The following is a 23,701-nucleotide window of genomic DNA, read 5'->3' on the forward strand; positions in this document are numbered from 1 at the left end:
ATCACTTTTCTCATGATTCTCTCATATTATTGTTTCAACTTGTTTCATAGTAATCCAAAACTCTCACATTAAGTAACGTTGAAAAATAAATTTATTCAAATAAATCTCAACAAACTATATATCATCTTATTCATGAAAAGTAATTAAATCAACTATTGGTTTTTTAAGAAAAAAAAATCAATAGAAATCAATCAAATTTTCACTTAATTGAATGGAATTAATTTTAATTTGTTAGACTTAATTACATATTTAGTCCCTTATTTTTATTTTATGTTTCAATTTGGTCCTTTATGTTTAAAAAGTTTCAACTTGGTTATTTTCGTCAAATTTTTGTTTAAATCATTGACTTGTCTAATAAATTTGCATATGTGGACCACTTAGAAGAGTATTATGTGAAAGTTTTAGAAGAAATTAACTCAAAATTTAACAAAAAATTAGAAAAAATTAATTCAAAATTTAACGAAAATGACCAACTTATTTTGTGATCAACAACATGAAAGACCAACTTGAAACTTTTTTTTGGTTACAACCAACTTGAATTTTTTTAAACTGTCCAACTTAAATTTTTTACATTTTTTAAAAATAAAATACAAGAGAAAGTTAAATGAAATAATGAATAAAAATTTACTTATAAAAATTTAGTAAAATAATAATAATAATAAATATAAAAGTTGATGTATAATATTAATTTCACATCCATCTAATCTTCCTATTCAAAAGACAAAAAATTGTGCAGTATATATAAATTTTGTGAGTGAAATAAATCGAAGGAATTTATTTATTTATTACTGTCGTCTATAACAGAAAGAAGGGAGATCTATCATCTAGGTCGCCGGTGATTCCATAATCGTATTAATACATTATTATTATCGTCGCCACCGCACGCCGCCGCAATCACTTCGGTTGATCACAAAACAGTTTCCAGCACCTTCCATCCTCCCTGTGAGTCTGGGAGTGTGTTGTTCTCTTCTCCACCATAGGTCCTATCGCCAAATCACGATTCAACTTTTGCATCTCCGATCCGAACTCGGTGAATCTCTCTCAATCTCAATTTTAACTTCTCTTCTTTTTCTCGATCTGTTGTTACACTTTGATCAAAGTACAATTAACCTTTTACGTTTATTTCTGTCTATGTAATATCATACTGATTATTATCACAACCCTAATAATTTTTATAATTCTGTATGCATATGAATCTGGTTACTCTTTTATTGTTCAGGAGGTTAATTCAATTCTTTTTATTTTTATTTTTATTCTTATTACTATATGTGTTGGATAAGTTATCTAAGTTTAGTTGAGTGCGAGAAAGTGATCAAAAGCGTTTCTGATTTGTTTGAGTTATTATGATTATTATGTTGTGATTGAAATTGTGAAGTCTGAATTGTAATGCATTTGGTTGGTTTTTGTTTGTTTTTAACAGGCTTGGTGATGGAACAAATGTTTTTTTGATAATTAGAAAGCATAGTGATTTGGATTGTTCTGTAATCTATATATGGGGACTGAAAATCCGGGTCGTCCCAACTTCCCTTCAAGGCCTACTTCCTTGCCTTTTGCTTCTGCACAGACTATGACTACACCTTTTTCATCAATGGGTCCTGTGGCTGGATCAGAGCCTCCTTCTTTCCGACCTACTCCTCCTGCAACTTCTCAAACGCCCACGCCGTTTTCATCGTCTGGACCTCCTGTTAGACCAGGAGCACCCAGTTTTAGACCTACACCACCAGGCAGGTTCAATGATCCATCAGTGGCTCCTCCTCCTCCACCATCATCCAATGTCCCGCCAGCGCAGGCTGCTGGATCTTTCCAGCATTTTCCAGCACCACCCTTTTCCTCGACAGTTCAGCCTCCTCTGACACGGCCTCCACCCTTGGGACAACCATCAATTCAACAGCATGCAAGTCAAGCACCTCCCTTTCCATCATCTGTTCCACCTCAGCCACAGATGCCGTATGTTCAAATGGGGTCTCCACCTATGGGTTCAAATGTTCCTCCTCCCCAATTTCAGCCGTCAGTTCCTGGATATGCCCGAATGCAGCCTGGGGCTGAAATGCAACCTCCACCTTTGCATTCCTCTATTCATGCAAATCAAGGAAATTACGGACCTGCACCGCCTGCAGCAGCATCTCCCTTTTTACCCCATCAAGGAGGCTATCCTTCATCACTACCAGTGGCTACTCCAATAGGTGTCCAGCCACAGCAACCAGGATATGTACCCCCGAGTGGTGCCATTCAGGGATTGACAGAAGACTTCAGTTCACTCACAATGCAAACCCGTCCTGGAACAATGGATCCATTATTTGATGCTAAAGAACTTCCAAGGCCGTTGGAAGGTGACGTGGAGCCGAAGAATTTGGCTGAGATGTATCCCACGAATTGCAAACCTAGATATATGCGATTCACTACCAGTGCAATTCCTAGCTCCCAGTCCTTAGCTTCAAGATGGCAACTGCCTCTTGGAGCAGTTGTATGTCCACTTGCTGAATCTCCAGATGGGGTTAGTGCCTCTTTTTATCTGCTTGATGAGCAGTAACGTAATGGTCATCTTATTTGCCTTTGTTCACCGTTCCTTGTTTTCAGGAAGAAGTGCCTATAATTAGTTTTGCTCCAGCTAGTGTTGTGCGCTGTAGAAGATGCCGCACATATGTGAACCCTTATGTGACATTTACAGAAGCTGGAAGAAAGTTCCGGTGCAATGTATGCGCCTTGCTTAATGATGGTACTTCTCACTCCCATTGTCTTGTTTTTTGCCTTATAACTCAGAAGTCCTTATGGAAGAAAATTGTAGCCATCAAGTCCCACTTACTTTAGACAGGATTTTCTTAGAGGATCCAAAAGGGCACTTGATAAAGAATGCGGAGGCTTAGTTTATTAATTTATTAATTTAACTATATAATGGGGATTATGGTGCAGTTCATGGGAGATTAAATTGTTCTCTTACTTTGCCGACACTATATATTCATGTCAGTTGTACTTTACTTAAGATGTTAATCTATTGATTTCATGTGCAGTTCCTAGTGAATATTATGCACAGTTAGATGCCACTGGAAAAAGAGTTGATTTGAATCAACGACCCGAGCTTACAAAGGGTACCGTAGAATTTGTTGCCCCTACTGAGTATATGGTGCGGCCTCCTATGCCCCCAGTATATTTTTTCCTCATCGATGTTTCCATATCTGCTGTTAGAAGTGGCATGATTGAGGTAAGCACTTCACTTCTAGCTCAATGTATAGTTTGAACTGCATACCAAATCTCAACCATTAGAGTTTTCACATTTTTCATGAAAAAATGAATGGTTTCCTTTTCCGCCCCTTTATGTTGTGCAATATATGGCCTTATTTATTCTGATGTGAGTTATGACCCTTATAGATACATGTTTGATAAAATTTGGTTTCGGTGACCAGTGACCATAGACATGAGTTATGTTCTAATGTATTTTGTCTCGGAATAGTTCATTTAGAGAAAAAAGTGGTCTGTGTACCGACAAGATTGCTCATTAATTTGGTTTTCATTTTCATGGAAATTGTATACATATCTTTTAGATGATTTTAATCATTAACCCCCCAGTGTTCGAGTAATTTAATGATAGCTGGAACTCACAATAATTGCTGGACCTTATTTTTCATGTGCGTTTGAGGGTTGCATTGCATATTATGCTTTTTAAGTGTGTTTGTGTAATTTTTGTGGAAAAACTTTTAGAATACAAGTTTTATTGGGGATTATATACCAAGAGTAAATTTCCAGGAAGGGTTATGCTTAGGTATATTGCAGAGACGAAGTTGTACCAATATACCTAAAAGTCAAAATTCAAAAGTGTAACTTACCAGAAGTACCAGTTACTTCTTGGTAAACATTTTTTTTCTCGCCAACTTTGGGTTATGGAGTTTATTTTGCATTTGGGTTACACAATAACTAATTTATCCGAACCATTTGGGAGGTGTGCACATGTCATCTTGATTTCTGATGCTTTTGTTCTTAATTCAGGTTGCAGCCCAAACTATCAAGTCCTGCTTAGATGAGCTGCCTGGCTTTCCACGGACACAAATAGGGTTTGCAACTTTTGACAGCACTATACATTTTTATAACTTGAAGGTTTGTACTTTGTATTACTATTAGCAATAGAGCATTACCACTGTCAATGTGTTTCTGTTTCCCTCCTTTGGCTATGATTTGTACTAATCATTTTATCATGCTTTTGCAGTCAACCTTGACTCAACCACAGATGTGGGTAGTCTCAGATCTGGATGACATATTTATTCCGCTCCCAGATGATCTTCTTGTTAACTTATCTGAGTCAAGAAGTGTGGTGGAAGCCTTCCTAGATAGTTTGCCAACTATGTTTCAAGATAATGTTAATCTGGAATCAGCTTTTGGTCCTGCTCTTAAGGCTGCTTTCATGGTTATGGTATTGTTTATCATAATTACCTTTTATGGTGATTTTTTTTAATCATAAATTCCTTTGCTAGTTTCCCCCCCATAAGCAGTGAACTTGATACAAACTGCTATTAATTAAATCAGAGTTGCATATTGTAGTTTAATAGATTAGTTTTTATTTTTAAGCTCGACAAGGGATATTGAGTGTTGCCAATGCAAACCGAGTTTTATTGATAGGCAAAGCTTTAAGAATAACTGGAAGAGATATTGGCACGTGCTTTAATTTTTTTTAAAAATAATATTAATGCAAATCTGTTGCTTCCAGATTTAAAATCCATAAAGAATTGTGGTAGGAATTGTATGATCTGATACCAATTAGTTCTTTCACATTTTTTTTGGATTGTGTTAAGAAATTCTTTATCTTATTTAGGAGGGAATAACAAACCTAATATTTGGAATTGGAAGGTCCAACTTGTAGGATTGTCATATTCGTACAAGGCCTTTTTTCTTTTCTTTTATCTTTTTTCAGATTATGGGAAGTCTGCCCTCAGTTAATATACACATTTAAATCACTTAGTAAATGTGTCTGTTAGGAATAGACAACTGTAGTTAGCTGAAATAATTAATTAGCTTGACCAGTAGTCAGAGAGGTGGATCAAAAGGGTATAAGTAATAGAGGCGGAGGAAGAGTGAGGGGTAGCTCTGGGTGGGGGAGACCATGCTCTAGGATTTGGATCCTCTGAAGCGCCTAAGGTGTAAAGTGAATTTCTCACTTTAGAGGAGCCATATTCCATGCTCTAAAATGCATGGGGCGTAGAGAGGAGATGCATTTCCATCATATTTTATTGATCTATTTACTTATAATCACATTGAAAGTGATACTGGTCAGAAGACCTTCTTTTTCTAGTGAAGGTTGTCTAGCTCTGATCCAGTTCTGTTGATAAACAATTTTATTCATGTTAAACCAACCAAAGTGTGTACCCAAACTTTCCATATTCTAAGATTTAATACATTGCTGAATTCCAATTTTAAATGTGGCCATAGAGCTTTGCTGGGCCAAGAGAACAATATCTACCTTGAATTTGTTGAGTTTTGAGTACATTTGTTACCATGCATTTGACAATTTCATTTTCTTATGCATTACTCTGTTATGGTCTTGTCATGCCTTTGTGCAGAGTCAACTTGGAGGGAAATTGTTAATTTTTCAAAACACACTTCCATCTCTTGGTGTTGGTCGCTTGAAGTTACGGGGAGATGATTCCCGTGTTTATGGGACAGATAAAGAACACGGATTGAGACTGCCCGAAGATCCATTTTATAAGCAAATGGCAGCTGAGTTTTCTAAGTACCAAATCTCAGTAAATGTCTATGCATTCAGCGATAAGTACACTGACATAGCCTCCTTAGGTACTCTCTCTCTCTCTCTCTCTCTCTCATTTCTACATATTTCAGCATTCCATGCTAGTGTTAAACCTGTTGCTCTGGATTAGAAGTTAGAAGATTTCTGATTGATATATTTGATGATTCTTTAGTTGTGGCATTGTTTTATGATGACTTGATGCCACGGGTTTATGGGCTTTAACAATGTATCCCCGTACCCCTATGTAATTCTGTCTGATATGATTTTGTCAGCAGTTGTCGTCTTCTGAGCATATCTGTAAATACATTATACTTGAGGTAAATAATGTATTTATTTTTACTTTTGTGTAGGAACTTTGGCAAAGTACACTGCTGGTCAAGTGTATTACTATCCAGCTTTCCAATCAGCCATACATGGGGAGAAATTGAGTCATGAATTAAGGAGAGACCTCACTAGAGAAACTGCATGGGAAGCTGTAATGCGTATCAGATGTGCAAAAGGTTTGTCCATTCATTATGCTTTTTGAAATAATTACCTGCTTTCTCTCCTTTTGTTTGTTTCTTGTTCCAAAGCAATGCGTATATACAATACAATTATGAAACATATAAGAATAAACATGCACGCGTACACATATAATTGATGATCATTGCCTGTTTTTCTAGGTGTTCGCTTCACAACTTATCATGGAAACTTCATGCTAAGGTCCACAGATTTGTTAGCACTTCCAGCTGTAGATTGTGATAAAGCCTTTGCCATGCAGTTATCACTTGAAGAGACATTATTGACAACTCAGACTATTTATTTTCAAGTTGCTTTGCTGTATCCTTTCTTCAATAATTCTTGAGATGAATTCGAATATATACATGAGCTTTATTATTGTTAATGATAAAGTTTAATATTTTTTTTTATGATACTATTCAAAAAGGAAAACACAATGTATTTCTTAGGGAGTCGAGTTTATTTTCAAAAGTAGTTTGTACTTTTGAATAATTCCTAAAAGGCACATTTTTTTTTATATTTAAAATAGCCTTATTTATTCTTTTAGTTTTGTTTTTGTAGGTCGGTCAGCTCATCATTTTTATAATACATCCAGCTCATCTTTATCATGCTTTGTTTTTACTATTTCTCTTCTACCCTTAAACGACTGTTTGGATGTCTGTCATGCTTAATACAGTTAAGTTCAGTAAGTCAGGATGTTTAGTATGTGAATTTTTTAAAATTGTATGCATCCCTAACAACAAAATAGTTATACTGCATCTTGTGGAGAAAGGCGTATCAGAGTACACACAATGGCAGTGCCGGTAGTTACAGATTTGGCAGATATGTATCGCCTGGCTGATACTGGGGCAGTTGTCTCTCTATTTTCCAGGCTAGGTAGGATAAACAGAACTTGTGGACTTAAGTTTTAGTGACATTATATATGTGATGGATCTGGTTGTTTCTATCTTCTTATACAGTTCCTTCATATTTGCAGCAATTGAGAAAACATTGTCCCAAAAATTGGAAGATGCACGGAGTGCTGTGCAACTAAGAATTGTGAAAGCCCTCAAGGAGTACCGAAATCTTTATGCCGTGCAGCATCGCTTGGCTAACAGAATGATATATCCCGAGTCTTTAAAGTTCCTAATGTTGTATGGATTAGCTCTTTGTAGATCAACAGCTCTACGTGGAGCGTATGGCGATGTTCCACTAGATGATCGATGTGCAGCAGGACATACAATGATGACTCTACCTATAAAAAGATTGTTGAAATTTCTCTATCCTAGCTTGATTCGACTTGATGAATATCTTTTGAAGGTATGTGTTATCCGCCCTTGGTAATTTACCAATAAAAGGGTTAAATTGTCTGATTTAATTTTGTTTGTGTTCCAGCCATCGGTACAAGCTGATGATCTCAAAACTATCGATAGAAGGTTACCTTTGACTGGGGAGAGCTTAGACTCTAGGTGCCTTTATATATATGATGATGGCTTCCGGTTTATTATATGGTTTGGTAAGGTGATTTCACCTGATATAGCAAAGAATTTACTTGGAGCAGACTTTGCGGCGGAACTATCAAAGGTATTGTATATGCGTTCTGTTGAAACTTAGGTACATAGTAGGTTATTTTTCTAAGCAGAGAATGAGAGGGATATAGAGAATAACAGTTTACTATAGGCTGTTGTCATGTTAAGCTGCTTTACCAATTTTTTTTTTCAACTTACCAAATTTTTTTCAACTTCATTCTCGAGTTCAAATTTACCTTGGTTGCTTTTCAGTTCTTCATTAGAAAAACAAAAACTCATCATATATGTGTGTACACGCACACACACATGTAAATATTCTCCCCCCCTCTACCCCGCCTTTCTCTCGGTGAATGTATTTTAGTGTATATACAACTGTTGAATTATAGAAAATTGTCACATAGACCTTGTTTGCCAGTTTTTATCCTTGTTTTTCATATAGTTGAATCCAAAGTATATTACATTCTCTCGCAACTTTCATCAACCCCAAATTTAGTGAATACCCATTTGAACTCACAGTCAATTTATGCCCAAAGACACAAAACAGAACTTCAAATTTTCAACAACACACCAAGTCAGAGTCAGTGAACTCGGTCTTTCATCAACCCCAAATTTAGTGAGTACCCATTTGAACCCACAGTCAATTTATGCCCAAAGACACAAAACAGAACTTCAAATTTTCAACAACACACCAAGTCGGAGTCAGTGAACTCGGTAAAAATGGAGTAGAAAAAAATTGCAAATCTTTTTAGGTATCTATGTATATCTGAGAGTATCCTCTTCATGGAGAGACGAGGGGTCAAAAGTGGGGAAATTGCAGAAGTTGAAGAAGAAAAGGAAACTTTAGTATTAATTTGATGCTTATGGGTGGGTGGTGGTATACAATTAACATCAAATTTCACGAGCGTGATCTTCATGATACTCCCTCTGGTCCTATATATAAGAAAAAATTTACATTTTAGATTCATTATAAAGTTAATGTATCTAGACAACATTATAGTCTAGATACATCAGCTTTACAATGAATCTAGAAAATAAACTTTCTCTTATATAAAGTACCGGAGGGAGTAAATGATTAAAATTCAGCAGTGATTTTTTGTGACATTCATCTTATCACTAGACATGTGTGTGTGTGTGTTCCTCCTTTATTAGTCTAGTTCAACAGAATTTCAAATTCATCTGGTGTGTATTTTGTTTCTTTTAACAGGCTACTCTCAATGAGCATAATAATGAAATGTCAAGGAGGTTGATGGGGGTACTTGAAAAATTAAGAAATGATGATCGTGCATATTACCAGTTGTGCCACCTTGTGAGGCAAGGTGAACAACCCAAAGAAGGATTCCTCCTTCTTGCAAACCTTGTTGAGGATCAGATGGGTGGTAACAGTGGGTATTCTGATTGGATGCTACAGATATCCCGACAAGTGCAACACTCATAATATATATAGGTAAGGATTGTAATATTGTGATGTGAATACCTTGTCGCATGTTTGACTAGAAAGCTGGTAAATTCCATTTAACTTTCTGTTTCGGTGACTTGAAGGAAGGATTTGTGTTTGAATTTTCTACATGTATAAATATAGTGAACAGAACATAGTCATATATTTAGTTTACATATTAAATTTCTTTAAATATAGTGATATGAACATAATCATATATTTACTTTATATACCAATTCCCTGTTGACAGATTCTTCCCTTGCTAGATAAGCTGGGTTTTACAGACATGTTATCTGTCTCATAAGTGAGAACCGTTTCTTTCCGCTTCGGGAATAGGTTGAATCTAGCCTTTAGGGTGCGTGGATTCTTGACATGGATAATTGGTCGTGACCCCTAAAGAAGGAAGCTTCCAAGAGATTGTTGGTTCAACTTTGAATGTGTCAATTAGATAAACTCTACCATAGTGATTGAATTAAAACGTGATTGATTTCATGTCGTTCAGTCCTTGATAGAGGGAAAACGACGTAGAGAAACAAAATTTTCCCTGTATTTTTTCTTGTGAGATAGTTTGTCTCATTTTCTTTTTTGTCGTAAGCTTATGGTTATTCATTCATTTTGTAGAAAAGGAAAATAGACAGAAAGAAGTATGACACGTCCAAATCAGTCTGGATATGTTTAATTTTGTTTTGTGACGAATGTTATTTATTTTGATATTTAGTGTTTGAAACTATTTTTAACCTCATTGTGACTTATATGTTTATCTGCAACCCTTTTTTTGTTCTCCAACATCTCTATTTTTATGTTGCTTCTTGATAATTGTTTGTTATGGAATGGCCACCTACCAGGTTGTATGAAATGGTATATGCATGTCTGGAAGAAGTTTTTTTTTGTTTACTTGGTGGTTTTTTGGAGGGTTAACTTTGTCGTCAAAATATTGATCAAATTTCAAAGCATTTTAATATATATTTAAACTTAAGCTAGAAATGAGTCAAAATCTACCTTACATCGGATTCAATAAACATGGATTTAAAAAGGTAAAGGTATATAAACATTTTTTGGGATACAATAAACTTTTTTTCCACTCAATTGTGTAAACAAGAAAAAAAATGATGGTAGAGTACAAATTTGAGGTTTTACACTGGAAAGCACAAATAATAACCTTTTAAAAAGTTATAGTATTTTCATATTTGGTTTCTTAACCAAAATACCTCAAGGGCATTCATAAGCAATTTTTGTTTTTCTAAATATACCAACTTTTATTTTAGTTTCTTTTCTTTGAACATTAGTTCTAAATTTTTTGTTCTTAATTTTAATTTCTATTTTTTATAAAAGTTATGTCGCATATTCTAACGGACTTTTTCTAAAAAAATAATTAGCTTAATAATTTAGCTATTTAATATTTAATCTTTAATAATAATTTACATATAATTTTAAATTAAAGATTAAATTATTTAATTAAGATTAATTAGTTACATCATTAAACTAATTACCATGTTAATGTTTCAACACTGACATGTCTAAAAAATTCATTGGAACATTCTACAAGAATTAGAGGAATTAATTCTTAAAAAAAAAAAGTTGTCCTATAAGTCCTAGCTCAACTGATAAGAAATTCCGAAATTGTTAGGTCAGACGTCGTGTTCTGGTACAAACCCAAGATCTTACAATTACGCGAGTTTAATTTAAGTGGATTACCATTTCATTTAAAACCAAAAAAGAAATTCAAAGTTGATATATTTAAAAAGATTAAAAAGATAAATATAGCAATTGGAATAATAAAAAGTGATGGGTTCAAATTTTCCATCTAACAAAAGAAACAAAAACGACTACGTATTTGAAATGACTATTTCAACAAAATTTGTCGTTGATGCCGTCGTGCAAGGAGAAAGGAACGAAAATAAAATATACTGCTTGGTGAGACCGTCCATTGGCAAATAAGTCAACAACATGCACAACATAGGCAAAGACGATGTCTAATATATGGTTTGCAATGTCATATACATCTTGCGGGGATAGCTCAGTTGGGAGAGCGTCAGACTGAAGATCTGAAGGTCGCGTGTTCGATCCACGCTCACCGCAAAATTTAATTTTTATATTTTTTCATTCGAATAAAATGTTGCGTGTTCGATCCACACATTTGACATTTTTTCATCGTTTTTATTTTAAGCGACCATTTCATTAAACTGCACGTGAAGTTAATGTTTTTTTTTTTTTTAATCAAATGAAGTTAATGTCTTTTATGGGATATGCTTTTTTTTTTTGGAATGATTTTTGGGATATACCTGGAGTTAATGTTAACAGATATACAGCTGTTGTATACCCCATAACATTAGATATTTAGTCATTCTTTTTTCTTTTATAAAGAAAAAAAAATACAGCTAATGTGTACCCCCAATAACATTAAAACTTTAGTCAACATATAAATAAAGTTTTTTTTTTCCCAAAATAGTATATATAAAATTTTAAGAAATAACAAGGTAAGATATAATTGTGTAAAAAAAAAAACAAGGTAAGATATAAGAATATATTATTTTCCTAAAAGATAATATAAACTTTATTTTTATCATTTTGTTAAAAAAAAATCAGGATAAATTAACATTTTGTTAAAATAATAATATCAAGGTTTGGAAAAAGAATTTACTGAGATACGAAACATGATAAATTAACATTTCTACATTGAATCTTGAAATTGAATGAAGAAGTGATAATTATTACTTGAATTTAACCAAAGTTTACAAATACATACAATAGTGATGCATAGTATTTTAATATACATAAGTGGAAAATTACATATTTGAACCGTCTCTACATTTCAAATGGCAAAGCAGCCTTATATAATCTAAACTATTTACCTGACAAAGATAAAACAATAATGTAATTGAAAAATTATTTACTTCAAGATTTGGAAAGAAAATCAAAGCTTAAAAAATAATATTTAAATGATTTTAGAAACTACTCATTTGGGTGTGTAAAAAAGCTATCCATTTAGAAGAAACCCTTTTGTGTACGGAGAAGTTAAATGTAATGTGGATGCCTCCTGGCTTAGATGGATGAACGGAAAGTTGAGAGCGTGTACGCGTCTTCGTGACAGTGATGGAGACTTCGCGACCTTTGACTATCATTTTGAAGGGTGAAGCATTAGGCCTACTGCATGTCATTACATGATGAACTTACAGTTGTGTTGTTTAAACGTCAAAACAAAAACACCGGGATATGACATTGTGTTTATTTATATTTCTGTTACTCTTTATCTTCTATTCTACAACTTACACGCATTAAAACAATATGCGTAAAAAAACCGAAAAACATTGTATTCAACCTCAATGCCAAAAACATGTTTCTTAGAAAACACGTTATCTCTTGAGGCATCAATTACTCCTTTACAGAGTCCAACTTTATCCACCCTATGTTTCCTTGTACACTTTCAGACATAAAAAAGTTGTATTTTTGTCGTAAAATATCCGAACAATGAAAAATCCGTGTTTTTTCAGATGTATCTGAAGTCCTTAAGGGTGGGGAAAAATTGGACCCTTTTACTTTCTGAAGTGGCAAGCAGGAGAAATTTATGGAACAAATATTAGAATTTAAGAACAAATCCGATTATGTACACACCCAGTATTTTGGGTTCTTATCTTACCAATACCAACCCCGACCCCCCCTTCATACACAAACAATTGGACCGACACCAAAACAAAAACACAAGCATATCAAAGGGAAAAACAAAACATATCTTGTTGTGCCACCCCTTTGCAATGCCTATAAATCCAAGAATCTAAAATGCTACTGGAAAAAACAAAAACTACCACTTTATACATCCCAATAAACCATCGATTCTTAAAAAGAATCCGCCTTTTGGCTGTGTCGAGTGTGCAGTTACCCTCTGCTCTCTTCTCTAGAACTCTGAATCTCACTCCTGTCTGTGTCGGAAAATTCCCTCTGTGATTCAATTTCTGCACTACCCCCTTGGTTTCTTCTTCTGTGCCTTCGATCCTGAACATCAACACAATGAATGAATGAAATCAAATGTCAGTGCATAAAATCCAAAAAAAAGCATTCAATAATAAGATAGAGTAGAAAAGGCTGGCACATTCATTTTGTTCTAATATACTTTTCACGCAATAATTTTATAATGATTATGAATAAACTATTGGATCATCTGACTTGCTTGTTTATACAACTCTGCCAATTTCACGTCGTATAGTGGCATCACAAGTAGGAAAGGTTGGATTTGGATTGTGTGCAGCCATAAGCCTTTGATGGCACGCAGTCAGCCACATTTACCATTCGATCTTGACCAGAAGGTCCAGATGTGACTGACTGCGAGCGGTCACACTGCCACAATCAAAATCCATCATGATAGTGGCGGCATTTCTCCTTCCTAGGATTTCAATCTCTCTCTATCTCACATAGTAGCAGGCAACATATACGATATATTAATATTATACGTTTAGTATCCCACTAGGATTTATGAGTATTGCCTCCACAACATAAATTTTTTAGAAATTATCACTTGCGACAAGCCATGCTAGATTGGCTTAGCAGTTAGCACAATAACATTAGTAAGATTTTAGTGATTTATGACGAAGTGAGGGGAAACAAACCTCTCTTGCTAAAGGGTATTCCTCTGACTCCAGCATACGAACAACTTGGCTCATCTTAGGCCTTTTCTCAGAATCTGGATCTACACATCTTAAAGCAGTTAAGAGAGCCCTTTTCAAAGCTCTGGTTGATGGCTTTACCTCAATGTTTGGGTCCACCACTTCTTCTGATCTCCTGTTTCCAACCATCATCTTCAGCCAATCAACTAGATTCACCTAATACCATTACAGTTTAACAGTAAAGGTCAACAAAAACCATTGATAAGAAGTTTCAATATAGAAACAAGCAACAAAAACACACATTTATTGTTATTGTTAATAATAAATAATAATGGAGCAAAATAAATCCTCTAGTAGTTAAGCTGGATTGAGTAATTAACTATTCAAATTAACACCAAAATCTTAAGGAGGCCAACTGTCTATGATGTTAAGAGCATCGGATAAGGTTAAAAAGTGTGCAGTAATGAAAAAGTTATTGCTATGTATCATTCAATGTATATGCCTAATGCCACCTTATCTGTAACATTCAAAATGTTGTTAAAAAGGAAGGCAGTGATGACCCACAAAGCTTAGATGTTGAGCAATGAATGGTATAAAGCAAGTATCAAATTTCTAATCAAATAGTAGGGACGACGAAAAACACAAAGACATGATGATAGTTACTAGCATTCCTGAGAATGTTATCCGTGTTTCCTATTTTTGAAAGGGACACTTCAGAAGCTTTGAATCCTAACACCAATTTAACAAGTCAATTTTTAACCAGAAAAACATCCCAATGATTTTCTTTTCTATATTATTGGAGAAAATATCCAGACCATAGATCATTCATACACCAGACAATTGAGAAATCAAACACATAATTCAAGCTGGATATTGCGTCAAAGATAAAATTAGTTTACTCACTTCATTTGTCGGACGACCATAATCGACTGGATCTCTTCCAGTAATTCCTTCCAACAGCAAAACACCAAAGCTGTAAACATCACTCTTCTCATTTAGAAGGCCAGTGTTTGCATATTCAGGTGCTACATATCTGTGAAATATTCAGCGAGAAAAAGCATATAAGAATTTATTTTTCTTAAAAATAGTATAATACTTAGCAATGGAAAAATTCACCGCTTTCAAGGGCATAGCAAAAAAATACTGACCCAAAGGTTCCCATAACTCGTGTTGTGACATGACTCTTCCCAGCACCCAATAATTTGGCAAGACCAAAATCAGAAACCTTAGCATTGAAATCGTCGTCAATTAATATGTTACTTGACTTGATATCTCGGTGTACCACCTTTGGCTCAATTGCTTCGTGCAAATACGCAAGCCTGAAACAAATATATTGCTTTATACAAAGACTATGATTACAAAAGAAAACCAAAAGTGCAGATGCGGAGACTCACGCTTTGGCTGTGCCAAGGAGAATCTTGATACGTGCTTCCCACGTAAGATATCCATGGTGACGCATAGCACCATGAAGCCATTGCTCCAAGTTTCCATTATTGACATACTCATATACTAAGATCCTGAAAATATGTGTTTCAGCAAAGGTAAGCAAATTAATGAACTTACACTTCATATTATGAATCACAATTACCATTTATGCTGGCAATAGTTATTTAATTTAGCTAAGCAGGTTGTTTAAAATCATATATGCCGAGACGATACTCATACAGTCATATTGGTGTAATTGAGAATAAGGATACCTGTGAGTTCCCTCAACGCAGAACCCCAAAAGGCGAACCAAGTTTTTGTGTCTGACATGGCCAATAGCTTCAACTTCCACTCTAAATTCTTTCTCTGCTTGACCACTGTTATACCAACAAAAAAACAATTTAAAAGTCGAATTTCAGCGAAATAATAAGGAGACGCAAAAGAGCTTATCAAAAAATAAAATATAGTCAAATTGTTTTCATAAGCTATCACGGAGAGAGTTTATGGAAATAAACCGAAAACAGCTTATAGACATGTCATAAGTTGTTTCCATAAGCTACCATGGGAGCTTATGAAAATAGCTTATAGACATGTCATAAGTTGTTTCCATAAGCTCGCACAAACAGTCCCACAAGAGCTTATGCAAGTAAATTAACTTAAATAAGTCAATCGAAAAGACACTAACAACAGAACAATTAAGGTAAATAGCCTCAGATTTTAACCGAACTCACATATTATTGAGTATCTTTTTAACTGCAACTGCACTTCCATTGATCAACTGGCCCTTATAAACCACTCCATATCCACCTTCACCAAGTACATTTTCTTTCGCAAAACGGTTTGTAGCAAGTTCAAGATCCCTCAAAGTAAACCAATGACCCCAACCTAAATGAGAGAACTCCGGAAGACCAGATAAAGGCGAAGGAGCCGTTATAGGGTATGAAGAAGACTGCTTGTACACAGTAACCGTCCCGGAACTACCTTCTTCTCCAGATTGTGAATGTGACCCTCCACCATCTTTTTCAATATATTGATGAAATGAATCAGAATGACTACTACTATCACCATTTTTCATCTTCTTCCCTAAACCTAAATGAACCATAACTTTGTCCGAATCTTTGTCACTAGTTTTATCATGAATGGTTAAAAGTATTCCATCACGTGGCGCAAATCCATTCGTCGATACTTGTTCAACCCTAACTTCCTTAATTTCCTTTGACACATTTGGTATCTCAGTAACAGGAATCTTATTCCTAGCTTTTCTAGATTTCTTTCTTGAAGTAAGACATAGTGAAAGCACACTGAGAATCACTATAATTGTCAAACCAACCACAATTGCAATAAGAACCCAAACCTTTATACCCAAAATAGGTTTCTTTGATAATTCATCATTCAGTTTAGAACCCATTTCTCAAAAACAAACCTTGATAATATTATACCTACAAAAATAACCAATTAATTCACATAACTACACATATTCATCAAACAATTGTGAAAAGTAAAAAAACCATAAAACACAAACATTATATTGAAAATTTAAACTTTAAAATAAAAAAACAAACCTCAAGTGAAAATCTTGAAAACCCAGATCTCAGAAACAGCAGTTTCTCATAAGTGAAAAAACACAAAACAAAAAGGTTTAATCTTTTTAAGAACCCAAATCTAGGAAGTTGTCAAAAAGAACAACAATGTTTATATAGGTAAAAAAAAAAAAAAAAAAATTGTTGGGTGAAGAAAAATGTGAGTGGGTAAGAATGAATCTAAGATAGAATGGAGCTATCTATCTAAAGAAGAAATTTTGATATGAATTTTTTTTGTGTTGATGATAATAAGGAAAAAAGAAGGGATGGAGTTATCAGTGGTAGGTAATAGATGATGCCTTACAACTCATGAAAATGTGTTTTTGTTTATATAAACAAACAAACATCAATTTTCAGAAATTTCAATTCTGTGTATGTAATGTAAGGTAGTAATAAGTTTCTGTTCCTAAATATGGGATTTTTCTCATCTCTTATGAATGAGACTTATTATCGGTAATTTTTTATTTATTTTCCTTTTTTATTTTGATTTTGATTTTATGGTGTGAGCTGTGAAATTTATTACTACCATTTGACTGTACTGCAAAAAACAACAACTCAACTCAACTCAACTCAACTCAACTCAACTGTTGGAGATTTTTAAGTCCACTTTTAACCCTTCTTTCTTGGTGGTGCTGTCTAAACTATAAGATAGATACTGTATATTTATGCTCTTGTCACGTGTGATTATTATTTCACAATATATTTGCCTAATCATGCTTAGCTGTCATAATACATTAATTTTGGAAGTGAATGATATTAGTAAGAGTTTAATCTTAATAAAAAGAAAAAAGTGGAAAAGAGTTTAATAATTTTCTATAAAAATGTGATGTTCCTACTGAGACGGTAATAATATATTAATATTCCTTTTATTGTGTTATAGTGTAAATCTCCTATAATAAGTTTTCACATCATTCTTTTCCTAAGGTGAATATATATTTATTTTTTTTGGTTTCCTAAGGTGATTTTAATTAATTTTTATATGATAAATCTTTTTTTTTAAATAAGTCAAATGGAAGCACAAGTGCTTAAAAAGTACAAAAAATCATACATAAGAGGAGATAAGTCTTCATTCAGAGATCATCTATAAACACAATAGAGGTGAGAACTAGGGATGACAAAAAAATTCAAACCCGATAAATTCATCCGAACCTAAATCAAAGTTAATGGGCGAAACTCGAGTTGACTGAGTTTGAGTTTGGGTTCGGGTGGCCCCCGAATATATGGGTTTGGGTAGTATCAAACTCACACCCGAAACTCATTCACTCACCCGTTTATATATTAAATTATCTATTTACCTCTATGTATTTTGCTCCCTTTTAAGTTTTTGAATGTTGTAGTGATGATAACATTTGATGAATTGTTTAGTAAAAAAAAAAAAGTATTTTGAAATTTACAAACTATATTACCAAATTATGCTACATTTTGCATTTTATCAAATATAGTTCGGATCGAGTTTGAGCAGATAATCAATTACGTGTGTTCTTGTTACGAGTTTCAGGTTTGGGTGAAAAATTCCGAACCCAGCGGGTGCGGGTGTGGGTTTCATTTTCCCACCCGAACAACATTTGGGTACCCAAATATATGGGTGTGGGTTTGGGTAGTATCAAACTCACACCAATGGACACCCATTGTCATCCCTAGTTAGAACCACTAAGAATGAATATTGTAGCAGAAATTCTTTGTACTAGTTTTTAATGTTAAAAAGTCTCACGTCGAATGTAAGATGTTATGAATATCGATATACCAGTAAAAGACAATTCTCATGTTACAAATTGGTTTTGGTTGAGTTAGACCAAACTCTCATTTTTAAAATGGTATCAGAGTGTCTACTAGATTTGGTGGGCCACCCATTAATGGGCCACCTATCATTTATATGCACGCATCAAGCCTAATAGCGCTAAACGTGAGAGTGTGTTAAGAAGTTTCACATCGGATTTGAGATGACCTAAACATTAGTTTATAAGTAAGAGGTAATCTCCACCTTATAAGCCAATTTTATAGGGTTAAATTAGACTCAACTATCATTTCTAAAATTTAACACTAGCAAAACTGGACTTTAACTTCATCGAATTTAAGAGATAATCCAACAACACACTATCCATACCACCTTAATAATAAGATACAACTATTATATTATATTATATTATATGAAAGGTAATTAAATTACGAAATCAAATGAGACAAATTAGATTCACTTACAACAATATGACAAACAACTTCTTCAATCACAAAGGTAAAAAAATAACCTTCTCCAAACAATGAGATATACTAATACGTGACTTTTGAACGCACGTTAAGGTACCTATATATATATATATATATATATATATATATATATATATATATATATATATATATATATATATATATATATATATATATGTTTGGACAGTAATATATATGTTTAATGTTTAAAAGATTGAATGCAAGTTATGAGAAAATACTCCATATTTTTTACATTTGTCTCCTTTATATGTGTTATTAAGATACATCTAAGCATTTTATTAAGATAAATAACTTCTTGTCCCTGAGCTTAGCTAAGTTGGTAAGGATATGTCATTATATATACAGGGGGTTGAGGTTCAAATCCGATCATCTCACTTATCCACCTTAAAAGTGAAATTTTTAGTCATTAGACTACTTAACGAAAAAAAGAAGATAAATAATTACTTCTTGAAGAAAAAGTTGGATGAAGGTGATTTGGGATGATCTAGAGATCACACTTATAACTACTATCAACGAGTCCATCTAATCTGAAAAACGACTTAATATATGTAAAAATACCTCGTGCTTCTGATTATCATAGGATGTGACTCTTTCTAAAAAAAATTCAGTTTTTTAACTCTTATTTTAGTTTTTGTTTCTAAGCTATTAATAAAGATCATTACATGATTAGTGATGTGTTTTGACGAGTCAACAAAAATAATGTTTAGTCACACATGACATGTCCATTTCAAAAATAAAAATAATCAAAGACAGCACCGAATTAAAATTATGTTGAAAAGTTTTTGTGAAGTGTTGAATCTATCGTTAATTCTTACGTGTTGTTTATTACTAGCTATTGCTTTCTATGTAGTGTGTTGCTTGCTTGCCCTCTATTAAAATTAAGTGGCTTAATATTTGTTAGGTATCACAATAAATTTGTCGTAAAAATTACACTTTATAATTTCAACAAAATTAGAAAGACAAACATGCATTAATTCTCTGCTAATGACGATGAACAAATATACAACTATTAATTGTGTGTTCAATATATATGTGTAGAAAAAGTGGTCACAAGGGACATGCAAATATATGTTACGTTGAATTTAGTTTGTTTCTAAAGATTTGTGATCGATTTATATATCTTATCATGAATGGTTTGAAAAGTGGTCTCTCTAGGAAAGGTCTTCAATTAATTCTTTCACGTATAGCGTATGTGGTCCATATTCATATTATGTGGTCAAAGAAAGTTTATTGCAAACCTAAATATCTTATTCACATACCATACCATGCTTATTGCTTAGTTTTACATGCAAGAGGAGCAGGGACGGAGCTACATAGATCAGTATGGGGGCATGTGCCTGCACAATGTTTTTTGAAATTGCAACGTATATACTATATGCCAATACTCCCACCCAACATATGCACACTCTATGAAATTTGCAACATTCATACTAGTTCAACTTATTACAACCACCTATATATTTAACATATAAAATTCTAAATGATTAAAATTTAAAGATTATGCTGACTAGTCTCTTTGGAGCACTGGTTAAAAAATTAAAAAGTGAAATTTATATTGAAAACAATACCTTTTATACTTTTAAGAATTTGACTACCCAAATTTTAAGATATTTTAATATATTTACCATTAATTAGTGTCATAGGGGCATTAGTTAGCATTTTCGAAATTCAAAATATAAGCATCAACTCTTTCATAATTTATATATATATTTCTTTCGGTCTCATAAATAAGCATTTTTTCACTTTTTAGGTTCATTCAATAGATAATATATTCAGTCTATTATATAGATATGTTGATTTAATAGATGATATCTATTGAATGAACCTAAAAAATGAAAAGTTGCTTGTATATAAAATCGGAGGGAGTATTCTTTAAAGGAAAATGCTAAACAGTGCCCCCGGGGCACTGTTTAAGGAACCAAATATAGTAATATCATATTGAAGTTTGTGCAGTCAACGCCTCGAAAATCTAAAAAGTGTTATTTACAATTTTAAAATTTCTTTTTTTGGTTTTCTTAACCAGTGCCCCGGGGGCACCGGTTAGCATGACCCTTCTTTAAATCAAAAGAAACTGTTATCACTAAGTTGTTCTATTCCAACTTCTTTTTTTCATATATAACAAAATAATAATCACTATATAACCTTTAATTTGTCCCGGAAGAAGAGTAAATGTGTCTTTACTTTTGTTCAACTGTCATATTATGAAATTTTTTTGTTTTGTATTTAACTCTATCGCCCCCACAACCTAAAATTTCTGGCTCCGTCACTGAAGAGGAGAGTACGATACCCTATGAGTATATATGACCAAAAAAATTATGAGAAAATGATAAATATTTGTTTGTGTATGATCACATTGTACCGAAAAAGTAGTTCATAAATATTTCCCTCACAAAAAGAAATTTAATTTGATTTCTATAGTTGCAACTCATTTTGAAGGAGAAACTCACTCCCATATAAAAAAAACAAGTGGCAATTGGGTATGTGGTTTTGCGAAAGCCTTGGGTCCATGTAGCGCCTTTGTTGCAGAATTATGGGGAATTCTTGAAGGAATAAGTATAGCAAAAGATAGAAACATAATGAGGATCGAGGTTCAAGTTGACTCTACGACAGTTCTGCAATGCTTGACAAGTTCAAAGAATGACATCATCCGCGGTAGAAGATTGATGCCAAAGATTCGGGAGTTAATCGAGCAACAAATTGAAATTCAATTCAAGCATGTATATAGAGAAGCAAATCGGGTTGCTGACTAGTTAACAAACCTTGGATGCAATCTGGCCAAGGGAAGTACTTTGTTTGAGTTTTCACTTAGAGAAGTGCAATTTCTAGTTGATGATGATGTAATGACTCATTACATCATCATCAAGAACTAATTAACATTTAAATAATTTTACTAATGAGAGTCTATAATTCCAGGATGATAAGTGTGTAATTCCTCTTTTGGACTTTTAAGAACTAACATTTAAATAATTTTATAGTTATCCATTATTTTCATCTTTTATCAAAGGTCTGTATATAATTCAATGGTTCTGATTATGTATCATGGATCTTACCGATTTCACACATTTGAGATCTTGGTTGTTTGTTTTAAATTGAACGGTCTAGATCAATTACTACTTTAACGCAGTAAGTAACTACGTAGAGTTCTATCTCCAGAAGTAACTAATATCATCTTTTAGAATATAGCGAATTAAAGTTCAAATGTTGATCGCAAGAAATATTTACATTTAATATTTTATTGTATCTCAAATCAATCAAATATAGTTGAGGAACCTATACTATTTTGTTTTGTACTCAAGTAAAAATACTACTATTTTGTTTTTTTAAGAAACATTCTCCAATATCACTTAGGATGAATGAAGAGCTAGTGTAAATTGATCATATTCCTCCTTTTTGACCATGTAAGGTTGATTGTGTTGAGTTTACTCAAGACCTCACATCAACATAACATTTGTTTTAGGTCTAAAACAATATTGGCCACAACCATGCTGAAATTTCAGTGTTTTTGTCAAACGATTAAATATCTCTTTACAAGGGAAAAAGACTTAAACCATCAAAACCTTTCTAGATTTGCAAAACAGGAAAGTTACAAAACAGAAAGATGAGTTAAGGAAAAGTGGGGTTTGCTTTGGCTAATATTAATAATAATATAGAGACACTTGTAATTTTGAAAAAGATAGACTAACGAATTTAAATTGAAATATACTAGCACAATCTCAATCAAATTATAATTAAGCCACAATCATATTATGTTATGGACAAGACACAACAGGTTTAGAATTGTAATTACTGTATACATACTTTATTGTTAAGTGATCAAATCACATAATTAAATCATCTACGTCAAAACAATGTGTCTTGAATTGCTCCACTATTTTGAAGCTTCATGATGTACATTGCCAAAGTGTGTGTAATGACAACAAATTAATTATATGAGTCAAACAATAAAGCCAAACATGTCAATGTTTACATGGATGCTTATGGGCCTCACTAATTAAGCAAAAACAATTTAGAGGTGTTAATGCGGCATTATCCAAAGTTCTTGCCATACATAATTGTCCCAATGAAATAATTCACACTTATATGATGTGATGATTATTATTGATTCACATTTGGATTTCACAAGTCAATTGAATGGAATGGAATGCAATTTGTGCACACCGACGGTAGCCGCCAGAGGAATTCCAATTATCTTTCGTAATGCTCATTTAGTTTTTGGTTCGAAATATCGAGTTTGTATTCAAAGGGAAAATGGAGTATCAATCATTAGTTGATTCAATTGTGATTGATGTTGGACTTCGTAGAGAGGACCATGATTCAATCTCTCGCAACTGCGATCCGGAGAATGCTGAAAATACTTAATGTCAAAACTGACTTCGAACTAGATTGGACACTCAAGTGAACTAGATACTAGTATTAAAAAAAAATGGAAATGGAGAAAACGAATGGAAAAGGATCACAATGTAACACAATTGTTTTTTGAAAAATATTTTGGACGGTCTCTTCCTTAATTACTACAATTGCAAGCCATTTTTTCTTTTGATCCATTAGTCTAGTGGCTAGAAATTACACCTTAAAGATAAATAAGTGGAGTGTTCGGGATTCGAATTCCAACTCTGCATAATATATGCGATGTCCCTACCAACTGCGTTAAGCTCACGAGACACTTCAAGCTACTCTTTAATTATCTATCAAACAATACA

The 23,701-nt window shown here is 33.4% G+C and overlaps 2 protein-coding genes and 1 non-coding gene across 3 annotated transcripts; 2 read left to right on the forward strand and 1 right to left on the reverse strand.

Moving 5' to 3' along the window:
* Window positions 1-664: 664 nt before the first annotated feature.
* LOC123891000 (protein transport protein Sec24-like At3g07100) lies at window positions 665-9,953 on the forward strand. Its single transcript, XM_045940776.1, has 14 exons — window positions 665-1,030; window positions 1,421-2,494; window positions 2,578-2,716; window positions 3,009-3,199; window positions 3,982-4,089; window positions 4,199-4,402; window positions 5,547-5,778; window positions 6,082-6,231; window positions 6,394-6,550; window positions 6,978-7,105; window positions 7,206-7,528; window positions 7,604-7,792; window positions 8,942-9,181; window positions 9,423-9,953. The coding sequence occupies exons 2-13, from the start codon at window positions 1,493-1,495 to the stop codon at window positions 9,170-9,172; spliced, it is 3,054 nt and encodes a 1,017-aa protein (XP_045796732.1). The 5' UTR covers window positions 665-1,030; window positions 1,421-1,492; the 3' UTR covers window positions 9,173-9,181; window positions 9,423-9,953.
* Window positions 9,954-11,178: 1,225 nt separating this feature from the next.
* TRNAF-GAA lies at window positions 11,179-11,251 on the forward strand. The gene has a single exon. It is a non-coding gene; the product is annotated as a tRNA-Phe (tRNA).
* Window positions 11,252-12,734: 1,483 nt separating this feature from the next.
* Window positions 12,735-17,409, reverse strand: LOC123891001 (probable receptor-like protein kinase At5g18500). Its single transcript, XM_045940777.1, has 8 exons — window positions 16,758-17,409; window positions 15,927-16,634; window positions 15,468-15,572; window positions 15,165-15,287; window positions 14,919-15,089; window positions 14,674-14,803; window positions 13,774-13,986; window positions 12,735-13,162 (listed from the first exon to the last, which is right to left on the reverse strand). Exons 2-8 carry the CDS (start codon window positions 16,601-16,603, stop codon window positions 13,046-13,048), a joined length of 1,536 nt encoding a protein of 511 aa, XP_045796733.1. The 5' UTR covers window positions 16,604-16,634; window positions 16,758-17,409; the 3' UTR covers window positions 12,735-13,045.
* Between the last annotated feature and the right edge of the window lie 6,292 nt (window positions 17,410-23,701).

This window comes from Trifolium pratense, linkage group LG6, assembly GCF_020283565.1.
Source record: "Trifolium pratense cultivar HEN17-A07 linkage group LG6, ARS_RC_1.1, whole genome shotgun sequence".
NCBI lineage: Eukaryota > Viridiplantae > Streptophyta > Magnoliopsida > Fabales > Fabaceae > Trifolium > Trifolium pratense.

Bases quoted from the DNA above. Each gene is read 5' to 3' on its own strand.
- LOC123891000 (XM_045940776.1), top strand. From the start codon at position 1,493: ATGGGGACTGAAAATCCGGGTCGTCCCAACTTCCCTTCAAGGCCTACT. The intron at 5,779-6,081 runs GTACTCTCTCTC...ACTTTTGTGTAG, and splicing joins CACTGACATAGCCTCCTTAG to GAACTTTGGCAAAGTACACT. The intron at 6,232-6,393 runs GTTTGTCCATTC...CTGTTTTTCTAG, and splicing joins GCGTATCAGATGTGCAAAAG to GTGTTCGCTTCACAACTTAT.
- LOC123891001 (XM_045940777.1), bottom strand. From the start codon at position 16,603: ATGGGTTCTAAACTGAATGATGAATTATCAAAGAAACCTATTTTGGGT. The intron at 15,288-15,467 runs GTATCCTTATTC...ACATATTTTCAG, and splicing joins TGCGTTGAGGGAACTCACAG to GATCTTAGTATATGAGTATG. The intron at 13,163-13,773 runs GTTTGTTTCCCC...GTTGATGTTCAG, and splicing joins AATACCCTTTAGCAAGAGAG to GATCGAAGGCACAGAAGAAG.